The following is a 17,357-nucleotide window of genomic DNA, read 5'->3' as shown; positions in this document are numbered from 1 at the left end:
TTGTAATTCGATTTATGCAAACCATTTCAAGATACAATAACAACAGCAGGTACAGTTAACGTCTGTGTCAAACAAGCACTCCAAAAATAGCTGATAAAATATCGCCGTGACTCACTGATTATGATTCATAACGTCCCCCTTGTGCTTGCTAGTCCAGCAAAAGCGGTCTTGTTTGATCGCTAAGGGTCCACTCGGTGGAATCCAGTAAAAGATTTAGTCCAAAACACATTAGTACGTCCATAAAGACCCACGGGGGGCTGTTGCATCATTTCAAATTAGCCAGCAGATATGATAACTCGCGATCATATTTCGGTCATAATTTCACTTTTCATGTCAACAGAGCAGAGATTTTCATCGCAAAATGGAGGCTGCATTCCGCTGGTTAGATTTACACCTCATTTGACCCAATAGGAGCTTCTATAGCCCGGTCACATTCTGGAACAGCCAACGAGAGTCCGCTTTGAAAGACAATGCCCGCCTCTCTTCTTTGGGTAAAGCTCGAGCCAATTGGAAACAGATCCTGTTCAAACTCAGGCTCCATATAGCCAATGAAATTACGAAGACAAGGATATGCAGATTTATCAGATTGCATGTTGGGAAAGTTTTCAAAACTGAAATTGTAAACCCTGAGTCAGGTACCTGAGACCGATTATCAAGAGCAAAGTCTGGTTCATGAGAATTTTCAAGAATCTGTGAAAATTGACAATGGTTAAATATGATATAGTTAACCATGCATCAACATAAATAGACTATAGTTTGAATTTCGGACACGTAGTTTATCGTAGTATATGCATTTTGACGTGGTGACGCGAGCCTCCAAATGCATTTTTACGTGGCTGCACTCTTAGTAAACCACGTGTAAAGTATTAATTTTCTGTTGTATTGTTATCAAATTCTACCAGGTATCATGACTCCATGCTGTTGTAGGAGTGTATTTTCAAGTCTGTAAGTCCCAGCCATAGATAACTGCTGCCATCTGTTGGCCAAAACAAATCCAGGCGTAAATAAAAACCTTCTTTTTCAGTGTGCTGTAAACTCCATAGCTCAATGCCAGTAGCACTTACAGTGATTCTGACTGTTTGTGAAGAAACTTCAGAGTGTTACCGTTCAATAGAGACTAAAACCATACATGTACTCCCAATGGTTCAATAAGAGCTGTCAGTTTACTTTGGGTACGCGTTGGATAGGCGTTTTAGGCAAATTTTACAGGAGTGATAAGAGGTTTTAAATATCTAGCTTGTGCCTAACAATAAAATCATTGATTAAAAATGTTTTTCCTGACAGAGACCTGACATTTAATAAAGCTAAGTTTAATGTGGTTAAAGCTTTCTTTGCCCAATTTATTTGGACAGGCTGACGAGGAATGTATGTTAAGTTTGATAAGTTTGCAGGTTTACTATTGTTTCTTCGCAGCCTCACCTTTCTTTTTCTATAAACTATCAGGACAGGAATTGAGAAGGCTAGCTGCATACAGGGCCCCGACTTTTCCTGGAGAGAGTCATTGGTGTCATTAGTCTTGTAGCCTGGACCCAGAAGTTATTGCCTTTATCAGGTAGGGGAGTCAGAGGATGATTGTGGAGCCGTCGAGGAGTGGGGCGAGGAGCGTGTTTGGTTCCAGCAATGACCAGCTCTTTCATGTGGTCAGTGAACTCCAGGTGGGGGGAGGATGGGGAGAGTATAAAAGAGGAAAGGGACCTGGATGGAGTTTGGGGGGTCGAAGTAGGTGCTGGGGAGGGAGGTAAAGACTCCTCGTCTCGGAAGGGTGGGGAAAGTGGGAGATCGGAGGCGGTCCCTGATGATGGGGTTGGAGACTCCTCCTTTTGGCTGTCGCTAGGCGGGGGCATCCTTCCCATAAGGTCTACATGGCGATGCTGTGTGGTTATCTCTTGTTTAGACTCCTCTTGTGTCTTGTCCTTGGCAGTAGGAACAGACGGATGACGCAGGGAGAAAAATTGGTTAGAGGTAAACAGTTTTACCCCTGACTTGTTCAAGCAAACTCCATGTGCCTTAAAAAGATGTCTGCACTCCCAGAAAAGGTAGAAATTGTTGATAAAATGTACTGAATGGTCAGTACATGCAGTTGACAGCCATTTGTTCAGTGCAAACAGCCTGCTGAATAAGAGGGGGAAGAGGGCCACTGATAAACACCTCAGCCTTGACAGAGCTGACTGTGTTTAACAGATCAATAAAGTCTCGCTTCAGAACTTCAGACTGTTGTTTCACAATATCACAGCTTCCTGTATGCACGATGATGTTTTTCACCGTGGGATAGTCAGCCACGATGTCCAGGATTTTGTCTCTCATGTTAGAGACCATATCTTTCGGAAAGCAGAGTATTTTGGTATTCTTGCTGCACAGTGTTCTGACATCTTTTACAGCATAGTCACCAACAATCAGAGTCTCAGGCCCAGTCACTAGCTTTGCCTGCGGCCTTTTACTCTCACATTTACTCTCAGTTCTTACCCTGCTTTGAGGATAAGGGTAAGGAGCTCGGTCATCAGGAGGGAACTTGGAGTCAAGCTGCTACTCATTCGCGTCGAAAGGAGTCAGCTGAGGTGGTTTGGGCATCTAATTAGGATGCCTCCTGGATGCCTCCCACTGGAGGTTTTCCAGGCACGTCCAACTGGGAGGAAAACCCGGGGAAGACCCAGAACACGCTGGAGGGATTACATCTCCCAGCTGGCCTGGGAACACCTCGGGATCCCCCAGAATGAGCTGGAACATGTTGCGGGGGAGACGGAAGTCTGAGTCAGCCTGCTTGGCCTGCTGCCACCGCGACCCGACCCCGGATAAGTGGAGGAAAATGGATGGATGGATGGATGGTTCAGGCAGACTGAAACAATTCAATTAATTTTACTTATATAGTTGAATATCACAAATTTGCCTCAGGGGCTTTACAATCTGTACAGCATACAACACCCTGTCCTTGGACCCTTGCATCTGTGTAGAAAAAAAAATAAAAAATCCTTTAATGGGGAAAAAAATGGAAGAAACCCCAGTGAGAACCCCAGAACAGAGACTTGCAAAGGATGTCATGTGTACTCAATCAACAACATGTTAAAATTACAACACAATCAATCCATAATCATACAGTAAGCCTACCTCAAACATGTTTCCAGCGCTGTACTCTGGTGCAATGATGAGGTCAATGTCCCTCTTTTCTCCCAGAAATGAAGGGTAAGCTACGTTTATCAGCAGCCCAGCGTCTACCAGCTGGAATCTTTCTTGAGAGCGAAGGCAAGTTGGAACCATTGAATCTGCCCAGCAAAGAAATTTAAGAATTTTTCAATTCAACCAAACTTCAGGAAAGCTTGTTTTAACTTATTTATTTATTAATCTACTTACTAATAATTTTCTTCATTATTGTATTGCATTTGCAAATAAAATATAATGTTGCTGTTTTATAAATGTAAAAATGTCTGTCAGTAAAGAAAAGACTCTTAGCAAATAGCTATTTACACATCCAGTAGATATGGAGCACTCATTTTGAGTCACGTTTGTGTCCACATGATGCGTCTCAGTTTTAGGTCTGTTTTTGGTCTCCACAAACTCCTGAGAGTTTGTTATTATCTAGCGTTCATCTAGATCTACCTATTATCTTGGTTAACACCTTTCAAATACGCATAGTGTTTTGACCCATTGTTAGGCATATTTCCCAAAATGTAGTGAGTTACACGATACACGACTGTTCTATCCAAGTGGTAAGAAAATCCTCCCACCAGTACCTTTCACCTAACAAGATTTGTTTGTTGAATACGTTTGAAAACCAAAAAGTAAGAACAGCTAGTTTTAGGGGCCTTTCATCCTGATATCCAAGGATCCAAGCACTTCTGCGGTTACTAACCAATCAAAACCTGCATGCTGTGATGGCAATGAAGTTGTGGTACTTTAGCAGTAATCCACACTGACTAAACTAAACAAAGTCATAACAAAGGTAAAGGGAAATCAAGCACCATAAACCAGATGAACAAAGTAGCGTTTTTACCAAAGTTAATTGCAACTATTGATGAAGGGGTCTGTTTTCTCACCTTGGTATTGGTAGAGGAAATTTCTGGTTGTTCCCCACTCCCATGTCATAATTTTGGGAAGGACCTTCTTCGTAAGTAGAGAGACTGGGGAAAAACATTGAAAAGTAATACACAGACATGTTTACATCATGTGTACATCATATTAAAATGGGTCTGTTTGTCTACAACTTTGACCCACTGACCATGTGTTTTGAAAGCTCCATCCTCCAGACTCTCGCTCCAGGTCTCTACTGCCGCCAGCAGCTCCATAATCCACTGCTGAGAAAGACTTTTTCTTTCCTCCGAACTTTTTGGCTCCAGCCACGCGGACTTATTATGTTTGACCTTGTCTGGAAAAGAAAAGATTTGAACGGACACCGTGGCATTTTGAATCAGACTATGTCATTATTTCATCACATACACAAAAATGCTCAAATGTGAAGACAATTTAAACATTGATAGCATAATTTTCAGGTTATCAGTAACTGTAATCTTACAAATTAGCTTGCAGATACCAAAACATTTGTATTTAATAGTTACATTTTATAGTAAATAATCTGAGTAGGGTCATCGTCATAACTGCTACTACTACCTTCTAGTATTTTCTGCAGCTTGTCGAGGTCAGACAGAGCAGTAGGATCCTTAATGGTGCTTCTGGTAAGGGCAACTAGTTTATCAAGGGCATTGTATACACGCAGGTACTCTTCAGCAGCACCGTCCATCTGTCCAGACACTGAAACACACACACCACACACACACACACACACACACACACACACAAACACACACACACGCACAGACACACACAACACGATATTTATCCCTGCAGTGTCTTAAAATACATTTAGTGTTTGAGACAACGTCAAACAGTGATTACCATTCAGCCAGGGAGGGATGAACTCTCTGATTGTCTCCTCATCAGCCAACGCACTACCTAGAACACCTGCATGGTTTCAACACACACATAAGCACACACACAGTTTGATAACTTTTATGCATGAAACAGTCTACAGTATCAACATCTGCAGATATTGTGTAGGTATTCTGTGAAGCAAAGGCAAAAAGACCATGTACCTTTAAAAGTTATGAAACTTATTTTCTCAATTAGCTTACTTCAATCACTGATGGAATACTGAATGAACTCACTGGTTTCTGCCACCGCTTTCGTTATTTCAAACTTATAAAAGAAGAGGTGGTCGTATGTACATTGTGTGCACCATTCAGGATATATACTACCTATATATATGTATATAAAATCTAATGCCAGTTGGTGGGTTGTTTGTCAATTGATTAAACCACATTCACACAGTTCTGATGAAGCTTTTTTTGAAGAGTTTTGGTGTTAAACAAGATTTGGAGCCACATTTTCAGGGGAGCAGAAATAAATTGATCTTTATTTTGGTCTTTGAGCTCACTAAAAGTGCTCAAATTGCCACAAAATCACAAATCAGATTATGCTGATGACCAATTATGAAAAGTATAATTCACCTTTGTTACTGAATCAGGTGCTTTAATCTGTGTATTAATTTTTTTGACTTTGTCCTAACCCTTGATATTTTAAACATACTCTTCCAAAACACAATATTGACATATTATCAAGGTTAGGTTGTTATGGCAAACACGGTTATAACACTGATAACGTTGCCTTTGGCTAAATAACTCCTCTAAGCTGGGACGGCCGCTCGTGCCTTTGAGTCCCTCGGCTGTGTTTGAAATCGCATACTAATGTAGGTCTATTGCATACTACATAATCAATCACTATGTACTGTATACTGCCTTTTGAATGGATGATTATTATGATTTTACCAACAGAGTGTTCACACTGAAGAATGCCCAAGCAATGGCTGTTTCAAGCCACCCTGCCATTGGCTCTCACATTTCAGAAAATGTTTGCAGAATATTTCCAAACAAGCGTTTTTTGGGTAAACTATCTGATATTGAGAATCTAAAGCATTAATTTCTCTCACAGCTTGATCTCACAGAAATTTTTGAAATGACCAAATGTGTTTAAATGACGTGTCGGCACCATGGAAACAATGCCAATGAAAAGTCATTAAGATCCTTTGTCGTGATGGACACACAAGTTAAACGCATAAACCAATGAAAAAGACTTGTTGAAAGGGCTTTCAACCAGGAGACTGATGTTGGAGGCCGGTGTTTGTGTCCCAAAGTGTTGTTGAGTTATTGAAGTTACGTTTGTATTTATTTTATTTATTGGTTTATTTGATACGGGACAGTGCACATTAATAAATGTGCACTGTGACCTGTTATACTTAGTTTATGTACTTATGTTAAGCCCAACCATGATGGGTTTTTTTTCTTAACCAAAAGTTAAATTTTTTCGTGGTGGCAGCACATACTTTTACAGATTTACGTGCCAACAGCACAGCAGCCCGTTCCTCAGAGCTGGGGATCGAACCATCGATCCTCCGATTAAAGGATGACCCGCTCTATCACTGAGTCATAGCTGCCCTGTTGATCCTTTCTCTAACTGGAACTGTTTGGCAGTGGTAGAAGAAGTAGGCCAACTATGAACTATTAATAGTAAAACTATTAATACAGCACAGTAAAAGTCCTGCTTTTCAAACTTACTTTGAGTGATGTCACCGCTCTGCCACTACTATCCTGTTTTTTCCAGTGGTGTACAGTAACGAAGTAGAAATACTTCGTTACTGTACTTAAGTCGTTTTTTTGGATATCTGTACTTTACTTTACTATTTATATTTCTGTTGACTTTTACTTTTAGAAACTGAAAACTGATACTTTTACTCCGATACATTTCCCCTGAAACCTTCGTTACTCGCTACAAAATCAAATCTATCTTTAGAAACAAAATGAATCATGAGACCAACATCGGGGACTGTGGTGGAACACAGACTGCAAGCAAGCAGGTTTGGCGAATCAGTGGTCCTAGCTTGCAAGTTAAATCGTTGGTTAATCACGTTAATGCGCAATTGCAAACAAGTGCTCTCAAAGCCGCGGTGTTTTGATTCCCAGTGATGCCCAGGATGCTATATGATATAGCTAGCGAGCAACTACATGAGTAGAATTCCACTCTACGATGACTGATTTCATGATGGAAGCAGAAATGGAAGCACCTGCTAGTCCTGCAACAAACTACGGTGGTGACGAAGATCAACACCCGTGGATCGCTAGCGAGTTAGTGAGCTGAGGAAGTGTTGACAGTTGTGAGATTTTGTTGATTTGAGTCATCTTAGCTATAATCATTGCAGCACTAGTTGGCTAATGTTAGCTAACTTAACGTTAGCTAACTTAACGTTAGCTAGCCACCACACCATAGGATTGACAGGAGCCGCGAGAGCGCAGCATTAGGGTTAGCATTAGTGTTAGCATTAGGGGAATCCTTCCCAGCTGTGCGCAAGCTGTCTGTGAAGCTGAACACACCTCTACCTGCCTCAGCGGCCTGTGAAAGGCAATTTAGCATCGCAGGACTAGTCTTCAGCCCAAGAAGAGCGAGATGGAATTCTCGCAATTTTGAAAACAAATTTCTTTTGAAGATGAACAGGACATTTCTCAGTTTCAAGGAATGACTGGGTTGTTACTTTCGGTGCTGCTTTAGTATTGATCATGTTTTGATATTTGAGTCATTTTGTGGATGATCAGATGGAGTTATGATGGTAGCAGTCGCCCAATTGCAGCTTGAGCAAAACCTTTGCCTATTGTGTTCAATTCAGGCCCATAGGAGTTTACAAGGTAGGTGTCCTTTCTCAAAACACTGACCTGATGCATCAAGTTGATATTTTTTGCTGAACACAATATTATGCATTTGCCCTCTACATCCTCTAGTCGGAATATCAGCACAATGGGCCTCATGCAAGAACACACTCGTACAGTGGGCTCTTAACTTCAGACAACTGACCAGCATAAACGTGATTCATGCCACCTGTGCATAAATGAGTGCTCGTTCATGAGAATAGTAAATTAGCATAATGAACGCCCCAATAATACCATATAAGGCTATGAGCACTGCCCCATTTGCAGTGGCGGGCCGTGCATTTTATACCTGGGCCTCTGTGCTGTCCTTCTACAGTTGAACCACCTCCTAATAACCTCATTATGACACCACAGCTACGGTTATTATATGTTTCTAGAGGTGTAACAATACACGTATTCATATTAAACCTTAAACAACTAACTTCTCACCTAAAAACATCCTAAAATTACTCTCTGTGTCTTAACAACAGTAGTATTTCGAAAGTTTCAACTTCCAGTTGTGTGATTTCTCCTCCGCCATTGTTTCCTGTTGCTGGTGCAAAATGCATTCTGGGATATTTGGCTGTCCCAAGTACAGCCAAGTCACCTCCGATACATCCCAGGTAAAATGGGCAGAGCCACATCCGGGCATTTGGACATGGCTTGGCTTGATGTGAACTTTGAATTGGAACAGTACTTGGGCTGAGACTGATGACGTTTCACAAGTCCACGAGTTCACAAGTACAGAGAAGTACTCATATTGAGAAAGGCCCTCTGACCCCGGAAACAAAACATTGTACCCTGGTGAGGCGTGTGTGTTCTGGGAGGCACGCTAAACTAGCTTAGCAGGAAAACCAACACGCTACAAACTCTCCCCGCAGTGTTAAGCTGTTCCCTACTGATTCAAACAGGGCTAAAGCAATCGCCACACAATCCCCATTTCTCCAGACCATAATTCTTACTTTGTTAAAGAAAACAAAACCCCAAACTGAGAATCAAATGTCCAAAACAATAACAAGAACAAACTCAAAAGAACCAGTCACATATGACAACAAAGCATGACACATCAATCCAGCAACTCTGTGGCGCTAAAATACATATTCCGCCGCACACTAAAGAGCACGAGCCATTCAAATATTATTCACATCAGAGGGAAGTAGCTTTTGACAAAAAAAGTCGCCAAGAGGATTTGGAAAGTCGCCAGATTTAGCGAGAAAGTCGCCAAGTTGGCAACACTGCTTCTGATAGCTGATTTAGCGTCAAAACAGTCACGCTAGCCCACTGACCAATCACGCGCAGGTTAATGCTGACATACTTGTAGACTACCTCGGTAGCTCTAGCATGTCAAAGAATACGCCCAACATGTCAAACTAAAGATCTGAACACTATGACAATCAACAATATCGTCCCCATATACTTTAATCTGCAAAGTCTACCTAGAGGGCCTCGGGCCTCTCTTCTTACCTAGAGACACAGAGGTGAAACCTGATTGGATAAAAGCTCTACTTAAAACAAGCTGCACTGGAAGCAGAGCAACTGAGGAAGACAGTAGCTGTGCAATGAGAACATAAGATAATAGGAAAAATAATTAGAATACATAATTAGTGTATTTGTGAAAAATTATTAAATTATAAAATAGCTAATTTTGTGATTCTGTTTAGGCCAGCAGAGAAGGCTTTGCTGGCCCTGACGGCCCACCACTGCCCATTTGTCCGGAAGTGTTCATTCATGAAAATGGCACCAAAGAATAAAAGGAAGAACTTTACAAGTTCGGAGATTTTAGTCCTGCTTTCAGAGACCCATAAAGGAAAGTCTATAATTTTAACAGCTTCAGACGTGGAATTTTCTAAAGCAAATAACGAGTACTTTTAATGCCGTGTCACCTGAGGGTTGTTGTGTCAGTGAAATAAGGAAGAAATGGATCATATGAAAATTGCTTAAAATTGCCATCTATGACTGCATCAGGAGGGGTGCTGTGAAGTCTCCATCAGGGAAATGGATAAAACAATATGTGCCATAATAGATGATGTTGCACCGTCAGGCATTTCAACGGATGATGTTCCCCATGACAAGTGATGACAATTGACGTGTTGGGATGATGCATGTGGAGAACCATTCATCTGTCTCTGCCAATATAGGAACACTGTCTAAAGACACGCTCTCTTTCAAGAGCCTGACGTGCTGCAGCATCCAAAAGAAGTAAATTAGCTATGACGTGCCTCGTTACACTTCTAAGAGACAAACTAACCTCAAATTAGTGCATACTTTTAGTTGTTCTGCAGTGTGAGATGTTCATATTGATATTGTAGTCAATAGCCAATGTTATATAATATTATAATTTAAATAGCAAGTGCTCCTTAATCACTCGTACAAGCCACTCTTGCACTCGACGCCCCCAAATTTGGGGGCTCTCGGGCTTAGGGGGGGTTGCAAATATCGTCCAAAAATGGCTCCCATTGAGAGCGAATATTGTGCATTTGTACATTTCATATACCGGATTAAACAGCAACGCATGGGCAACACTATCATATAAGTCACTTTTTACACACTCCAAACACAACTATACACTACTAATATAAGCAACTGGAAAATGTGGCATAAAACCACGAACTAACGGCTACCGAGCTAATCAATACATCGCTTAGCATTAGCATTCGACGCAGAACCCATAAATGCCTTCAGTTTTTCTCTCCGTGGAACCACTACAAAGCTGTGAGTCAACAACGGCAACACAACAGTTCCCGTCACCGGAAAAAATGATCGCCATCTGCTTACCTTTATGAAGATTTCACAAAAATAACGGCGAAAATTATCCGGTTCAAAGCTAGAATCATTGTTGACAACTGCATCCTGTCTGTTTCTCATCTGTTTCCTGTAGAAGGGGGGTCAATCTAACTTGTGGGATCCTGGGGGTGGGTGGTCAGACTTTTGGCAAATGGAATTTTACGCTCGGGGATGCGCGGCACTCTTTGCATCTTTACTCGCTGAAAATTCTGTCAATCAACACCCGGCTTCGACGCCCGCCTTCCTAAGACTCTGACGCGTTGAAGGTGGGCTCATTGACTGAAATCGACCGATGATAGGCTGAGCTACAGCCCCATACACACACAGCAACTGAGAAAATCCTATGGATGAGAGCCACAAACTGGTTCTGAGAGGACCCTGGCTCTCAAAGTGATTCCAAACGGCTGTATTTGGATGTATTGAATAATATGAGTGATTAAAAAAAGTGAACTATATATAGTTATATAGTATATAAAAGTACAATGTAAGAGCTGCAACAGCTGGTTCCAAAATGACGACCTCGCATTACCTCTCTGTACTAAAAGCCTCTATAACTTTCTTATTCTTCACTTTATCCCAGCCAAACGTTATTCTAGGACTACTGATCGGTTGTGCTATGATTTGGGAGAGTTTTTAGGCTGCCAGCTGCATTATTTCAAAAACATAATATCAATAAAAGTGCTTTTTCTTCAGGCGAACCTGAATATTTTCAATTTGAGCTGTGTAATATCTTCATGCACTATATTAACCAGCAACATATACACAATATTTACCCATCTGAACAATCTCACAAGTGTTATCTGAATTATAGCATCAAAACTTATTAAAATAGACCTTGTAGTTACAGAATGGTGGTCTCTTTAGTATGGGTATGCCATTTTCGAGCAGAGGCCTACAAATAGGGCTAGAGTTTAAAAGGATATATATTATTAACTTAAGAACCACTGTACGAGTGGTTCTTGCATAAGGCCCATGTCCCGAGATTTATCTAATATCTGGTGAGTAGAGTCGCAACATTAAATTGTAGTATTTTGCAGCATGGTGAGCCCTGTTATTTCTGTGTTGCACCTGATGTGAGTAGGCGGTAGCACACCTGGGCACTCGGTGTAGTCTGCCTACCCACTAGTGGCCTCAACTTAGATCCCAGTTTTGTTTAGTTTATGTTTGACAGGACATTAAAAAATATTAAGTATAGTGTAGCCTTTAGAGCTTTTAGAAAGTAAGATCATAATAAAGAATTGCTTTTATTACCTTATTGGTTGCAGTAATTTTTTTTTGATTCCTTACATAAAACCGTTGGTTCATTTTACAAAACATTTGTCACAAATCTGTGTGCCTCATCACTTTTTATATTATATATTTAAGGTTCATATGTCCGTAATCCTTGGGGTGCAATTCCCCAGGTGGCGTTGCCCCTGCCACATATGCACTTTGTATTGTTTACAACTTACAGAATACTTGAGTTGTGTGTATATAGACATCTATATATAGACATATTGGTGTTTTCATACAATATCAATCAAAAGACCAATTTTTTTACTAGTATACATAAGTCCTATTCTATTTACCTTTGTCCAGATTTGTTGTCCTTGCTCCTAGTTGTGTCTATTTCTGTGTAAGAACATCAGGGAGCTGTCAAAGTGAACTGTCCTTATATGTGCACACAATCCTGGCCAATAACGGTGACTCTGATTCTGACCTTGTAGTTTGACCATATCCATCTCCGGCATTTGCTCCAAAAGCTCTCCACTCTCGAATTTGCTGCCCAGGAGAGACGTTTCGATGAAGAAACCCAACTCTGTGAAACCAGCCTCGTGAGGGCTCACCTCGAACCATTTTCCTGAGAGACAGAAAGTCTGTTTACACTTGCAAGTCAATAGCCCCTTTCACATTGAGATTCTGTAATACAGCCATGAAGAAGATCCGCTCTCACCATTTCACGAAGTGAATGGTCCAACAGTCCCGGTTTCAACAGGCTGTGTGAAAAGGGCTAATAACTCACTAAGGTCCTAATGTGACCCATGCATATGAATGTGTACCTTCTATAGGACCAGATGAGAAGCAGTGCTTCTCTATGGCACCGTAGATGGGGTAAGGGTTGGTGACATTTCTGCTGGCCTCATCTGAAAGATGCCGTAGGTCCATCTGATGAAACACAATGTTTTTAAGGACTACCTTCATAACGGAGTGTGATGCATTTTAAAATGGGACATATGAGTAAAAGTGTGCGTGTTTGCCCTGGTACCTGTTTCATGATCCCAGCAGAGGTCAAGACCCCCCAGATATCAGTGAGACAGAAGTGCTCTTCATTTGCCCTCTCACCCAACCAGGCCATAGCTGCCTCCAGCTCAACCCCAGGACCTGACAGCCTGGACACGGCTGTGTCCATGCTGCTGCTCCACTGTGGGTCACTGTAGATGGAGGACATGGACCTATTAGAGGAGACAAGTACATTGGTCAAGATGAATTGTCATGGGGAAAAAAATTTAGCTTTTTTTCTGTATTGAACTATTGCATTAACTAAGCTCTTATTTTATCAGTCCAAAAGCAAAACCAGGTAGAGAAGCAAACATTATTAATGGATGTAAAACTCAACCCCTGGCTAAATTCCATGTGGCCATCCTCTCTATGCTATAGAAACCAAGAGCAGCCATGTTTACGATCATGTTTTGTGTGTGTGCATGCTTTTATTTGTATCTCTTTTGCCCTTCTTTGAAGGGCAATCAACTGGCTTTAGTGGGCCTTCCTGCCCTGGCTGGTTACTACTTGCACACATGAACCGATGCTTCAAAAAGGTTCTCTTTGCAGTCTGGCAGGCTACACAACACGCCCACTTTACTGAACGACACGCCCACATTGCTACACAACATGCACCCTGAGATAACTTCTCGGATTCAAATGCTTATTTTAGCCCAAACCATGTTTTCAACCTAATCAAGTCGTTTAGGTGCCTCAACCTAACAAAGTAGTTTTGCCTAAAACTAACTAAACTGACCTTTTCGAGGAGCAGTTTCCAAACTATATTATTGGTTGTGTTAATGGAAATGCACTGCTTGATAACTAGTTATGTTTTAGCATACAAACTGCAAAGGACTATGGGTAATCCTCAAAGCAACAGAGGATTCGCTACTAGGTAACGTGTCTGTGGACAATATAATATCAACTAACTTTAAAAGTACATAACAGTTGAGCTGGCTTTATTTGTTTGGATATTATTTGTCTTAGATTATATTCGTCATGTTTTCTTGAAGCTAACTATATGATTTGTATGTGTTTTATTGCCAGTAGAAATGTCTCCGGTATAGCTAGCTAACACTAACGTGATGCCGTCTTTCTAGACAGAGCATGCACTGTTGTCCACAAATGATGACCATTCTACTGTTGTCCTTTGTCATAAATGCAGATGTGGAATAATCCTGCTGTTACCACAAGCCTGACCAGCTTCATAAGATTAATTTAGCCAGGAGACATCTCACAGAGGTTACATTAGCATTCCATGTACCAGTAAGATCTTAAGTCTTGAGTATCGCATGTCATACTCCTCTCTACTCGAGTCACCTCTGTTTTTCACTGAAATGCTGTAAAATAGATCTCTGAATTTAATCCAATTGTTTGTTGTTTTGTGTGTTGGTCTGTCAATCTGTTCAGTTCTCATTCATACACAAATGTGTGTTTAAGTGTGAATATTGTTACCATGTTGACCCAGAAACTCCTCCCAGGTAGAGCAAACTGTCCAGCAGACCTTCCTTTTCCATCTGATAGAGGGAACCCACCAGACCCACAGCTGCCCTCTGACCCCCACCAGATGCCAACAGAGTGATGTGGGGAACCGAATCCTTGTTGGAAACAAAGGAGAGCTGGTTAATTTGATAGCTGCTAAGCCAATGCATTGTAAAGTCAATTATAAGATGATGTCCTATTTTACAAACTCCATTGTAAGGGTTATTTATGAAGTTATTAGTAGTTGCTGTTGTATTAGCTCTGCATTCTTTTAGACATGCATTGAAACAATAGAATGTATTGATGTACTCTTATGTGAGCTGTTTAAACTTTTTTCTCTCTGCTGTCTGTCAGACTAAAACCTTATTAAAATAATATGGCTGGGGTGCCCCTATGGCTTAGGGTGTAAAAAGCCAACCATAAACATTAACGTTTTTGTGATAGTTTAATTCCCTATTTTATTTTGAGTTACTTCCCTCATGTGCCATGTTTGGTTTTACTTCCTGCCTTTCTCTGTTTTCTACCACACCTATGTTTCATTAGTTGATTAGCGTCTTGTGCATTTAGTCTGTTTCCCTGTTTCACAGTCAGTCAATCTGCCTTATCTGCTGGTGTCTACGTTCTTGCCCTGTTCTTTGTGTATAGTTTTCCCCAGTGTTGAGCATTTTTGATTATTGTTGATTGATTGATTGTTTTTGGTCTTCCAGTTACAGTAAATTACTCCATTTAATCATTGTATTACTCAATTCTTAATCTGTATTGTGGTCTAAAATTGCACTTGCTGGACCCAGCAAACATTCTTTTTGAGGAACTATATGACAAATTTTATTCTCTGGTGTGCATGTGTGGGAATTGGAGGAGAGCTCCTGGTGTATGGAGATTCTTCTCTGCCCATGGCACGCAGTGAGGTGATCAAAAAGCCATGGCTAATAAACTCTCAACCTGACAGTGGAAGGATTGCCTGTTCCTGCCGGGCACTCCACTGGTCCAGCCTTATTATCAGTTGCCGGACCTGGCCCCAAGTCTCTGTGTATGTGTTCCTGTGTGGTTCCGCCTCCATGTTCCAGTGGGGTATCGCTACCGTGGCTTTCCTCCAAAGTGGTCTCTGTGGTCGACCTCCAGTGTGGTTTCACCAGTCGGTCGCCCTCGTTCATGCCCTAGCTGAGTTGCAGTTGCCTTAATCTGGTACTGAACTCCAGTTGCCGGAATCTGGTTCTTAACTCCAGCAGGATGCCCCATACACATACAAGGAATTTGACATGGCGGGTCGTGCATAACATTAAACAATCAATAATCAACACAGTGCAAAAGTAGAAGCATATTAAAATTTACAGTAAAATATAAAATAAAGTGCAGAGACAAACATAACAGGACTATAAACAAGTGAGATGTAAGTGTAATGTAAAAGTGTCGAGTGTATTTAAATAAGAAACAGGGATGTGCAGGTGTGTGACCAGTAGGAAATTGTCCTGGGGATGACAGAGTCAGTGGGGGTCCTGGGCTTTGTTGATGAGCCCAACTGAAGACGGGAAAAAACTGTTCATGTGGCGTGAGGTGTTGGTCCTGATGGACCACAGCCTCCTGCCAGATGGAAGGGGCACGAACAGTTTGTGTCTAGGGTGAGAGGGGTCGGCTACAATCTTTCTTGCTCGCTTCAGAGTCCTTGAAGTGAACAAGTCTTGGAGGGACGGCAGACAGCAGCCAATCACCCTCTCGACAGAGCGAATGATGTGCCCTTGTCCTTGGCTGTGGCTGCAGGAGTAGAGGATGGACTCAACGATGGCTGTGTAGAAGTGCACCATCATTGTCTTTGGCAGGTTAAATTTCTTCAGCTGCCTCAGGAAGTACATCCTCTGCTGAGCCTTCTTTGTGATGGAGCTGATGTTAAGCTCCCACTTGAGGTCCTGGGATATGATGGAGCCCAGGAAACTGAAGGACTCCACAGCGTCGACGGGGGAGTCACACAGGGTGATAGGGGTAGGTATGGCTGCATTCTTCCGGAAATCCACAACCATCTCTACTGTCTTTACAGTGTTGAGCTCTAGGTTGTTCAGACCGAACCAGGTCACCAGATGGTCAGTCTCCCACCTGTAGGCGGACTCATCCCCACCAGAGATGAGTCCAATGAGGGTGATGTCATCCGTGAACTTCAGGAGCTTGACGGACTGGTGACTGGAGGTGCAGCTGTTGGTGTAGAGCAGTGGTTCTCAACTGGTCTGGCTGCGGAACCCACCATCACCCCTTAATGACAAGCCGTGACCCACGACCCAAATTATATATATATAAATATAATTGGTGTACTTTCTTTATTTGATTTGACAGTTGTTGACTACACAGAGACGTTACTACTAGACTTCTTGAATAAAAATACCCAAATTATATATAATTTGCTGAACAAGTGCCGTAAATGCTGGAATAATTCCGCTGCATAAAAAATGCCCTTCAAAATAAAATCACATTTTTTTTTTTTTTGTCAGGCAAAGGATCGCGACCCACTGAAAACGGGACAGTTGAGAATCACTGAGAATCACTGGTGTAGAGGGAGAAGAGAAGAGGGGAAAGAACGCAGCCTTGAAGGAAACTGGTGCTGATGGTCCGGGAGGCTGAGACATGTTTTCCCAGCTTCACGCGCTGCTTCCTGTCAGACAGGAAGTCTGTGATCCACTTGCAGGTGAAGTAGGGCACGTGCAGCTGGGAGAGCTTGTCATGCAGCACAGACGGGATGATGTTGTTAAAGGCAGAGCTGAAGTCCACAAACAGGATCCTGGTGTAGGTTCCTGAGGAGTCCAGATGCTGGAGGATGAAATGAAGGGCCATGTTGACTGCATCATCTACAGACCTGTTGGCTCTGTAGGCGAACTGCAGGGGGTCCAGCAGAGGGTCGGTGAGGGGTTTTAGGTGGGACAGGACAAGGCGCTCAAAAGACTTCATAACCACAGAGGTCAGGGCGACGGGCCTGTAGTCATTAAGTCCTGTGATCCTTTTTTTGGGGGGACGGGGATGATGGTGGAGGCCTTGGAAGTAGGCTGGTACGTGGCATGTCTCCAGGGAGGTGTTGAAGATGTCTGTAAACACCGGAGACAGCTGATCAGCACAATGCTTCAGGGTGGAGGGGGAGACACAGTCTGGGCC

At 42.1% G+C, this 17,357-nt stretch overlaps 1 protein-coding gene across 2 annotated transcripts in view; it reads right to left on the bottom strand.

The window, feature by feature from the left end:
* The window catches only part of LOC116400222 (cytosolic phospholipase A2 beta-like), a 43,824-nt gene that overhangs the window by 17,056 nt on the left and 9,411 nt on the right, over nucleotides 1-17,357 (bottom strand). The window contains exons 3-11 of one of the 2 annotated variants that reach the window (XM_031877942.1): nucleotides 14,199-14,341; nucleotides 12,751-12,937; nucleotides 12,545-12,650; nucleotides 12,205-12,345; nucleotides 4,885-4,950; nucleotides 4,600-4,740; nucleotides 4,211-4,357; nucleotides 4,029-4,112; nucleotides 3,103-3,257 (exon numbers count right to left, since the gene is read on the bottom strand). In XM_031877942.1, coding sequence (XP_031733802.1) covers nucleotides 3,103-3,257; nucleotides 4,029-4,112; nucleotides 4,211-4,357; nucleotides 4,600-4,740; nucleotides 4,885-4,950; nucleotides 12,205-12,345; nucleotides 12,545-12,650; nucleotides 12,751-12,937; nucleotides 14,199-14,341 — 1,170 coding nt within the window. The remainder of the gene's footprint in view (nucleotides 1-3,102; nucleotides 3,258-4,028; nucleotides 4,113-4,210; nucleotides 4,358-4,599; nucleotides 4,741-4,884; nucleotides 4,951-12,204; nucleotides 12,346-12,544; nucleotides 12,651-12,750; nucleotides 12,938-14,198; nucleotides 14,342-17,357) is intronic. The other variant, XM_031877943.1, reaches the window with a different exon arrangement.

The sequence above is a fragment of the Anarrhichthys ocellatus genome, unplaced genomic scaffold (genome assembly GCF_004355925.1).
Source record: "Anarrhichthys ocellatus isolate YVR2014 unplaced genomic scaffold, GSC_Weel_1.0 scaffold156, whole genome shotgun sequence".
Taxonomy (NCBI): domain Eukaryota; kingdom Metazoa; phylum Chordata; class Actinopteri; order Perciformes; family Anarhichadidae; genus Anarrhichthys; species Anarrhichthys ocellatus.
The sequence above is the reverse complement of the archived record's forward strand: the minus strand, read 5'-3'. Positions and strand labels throughout refer to the sequence as shown.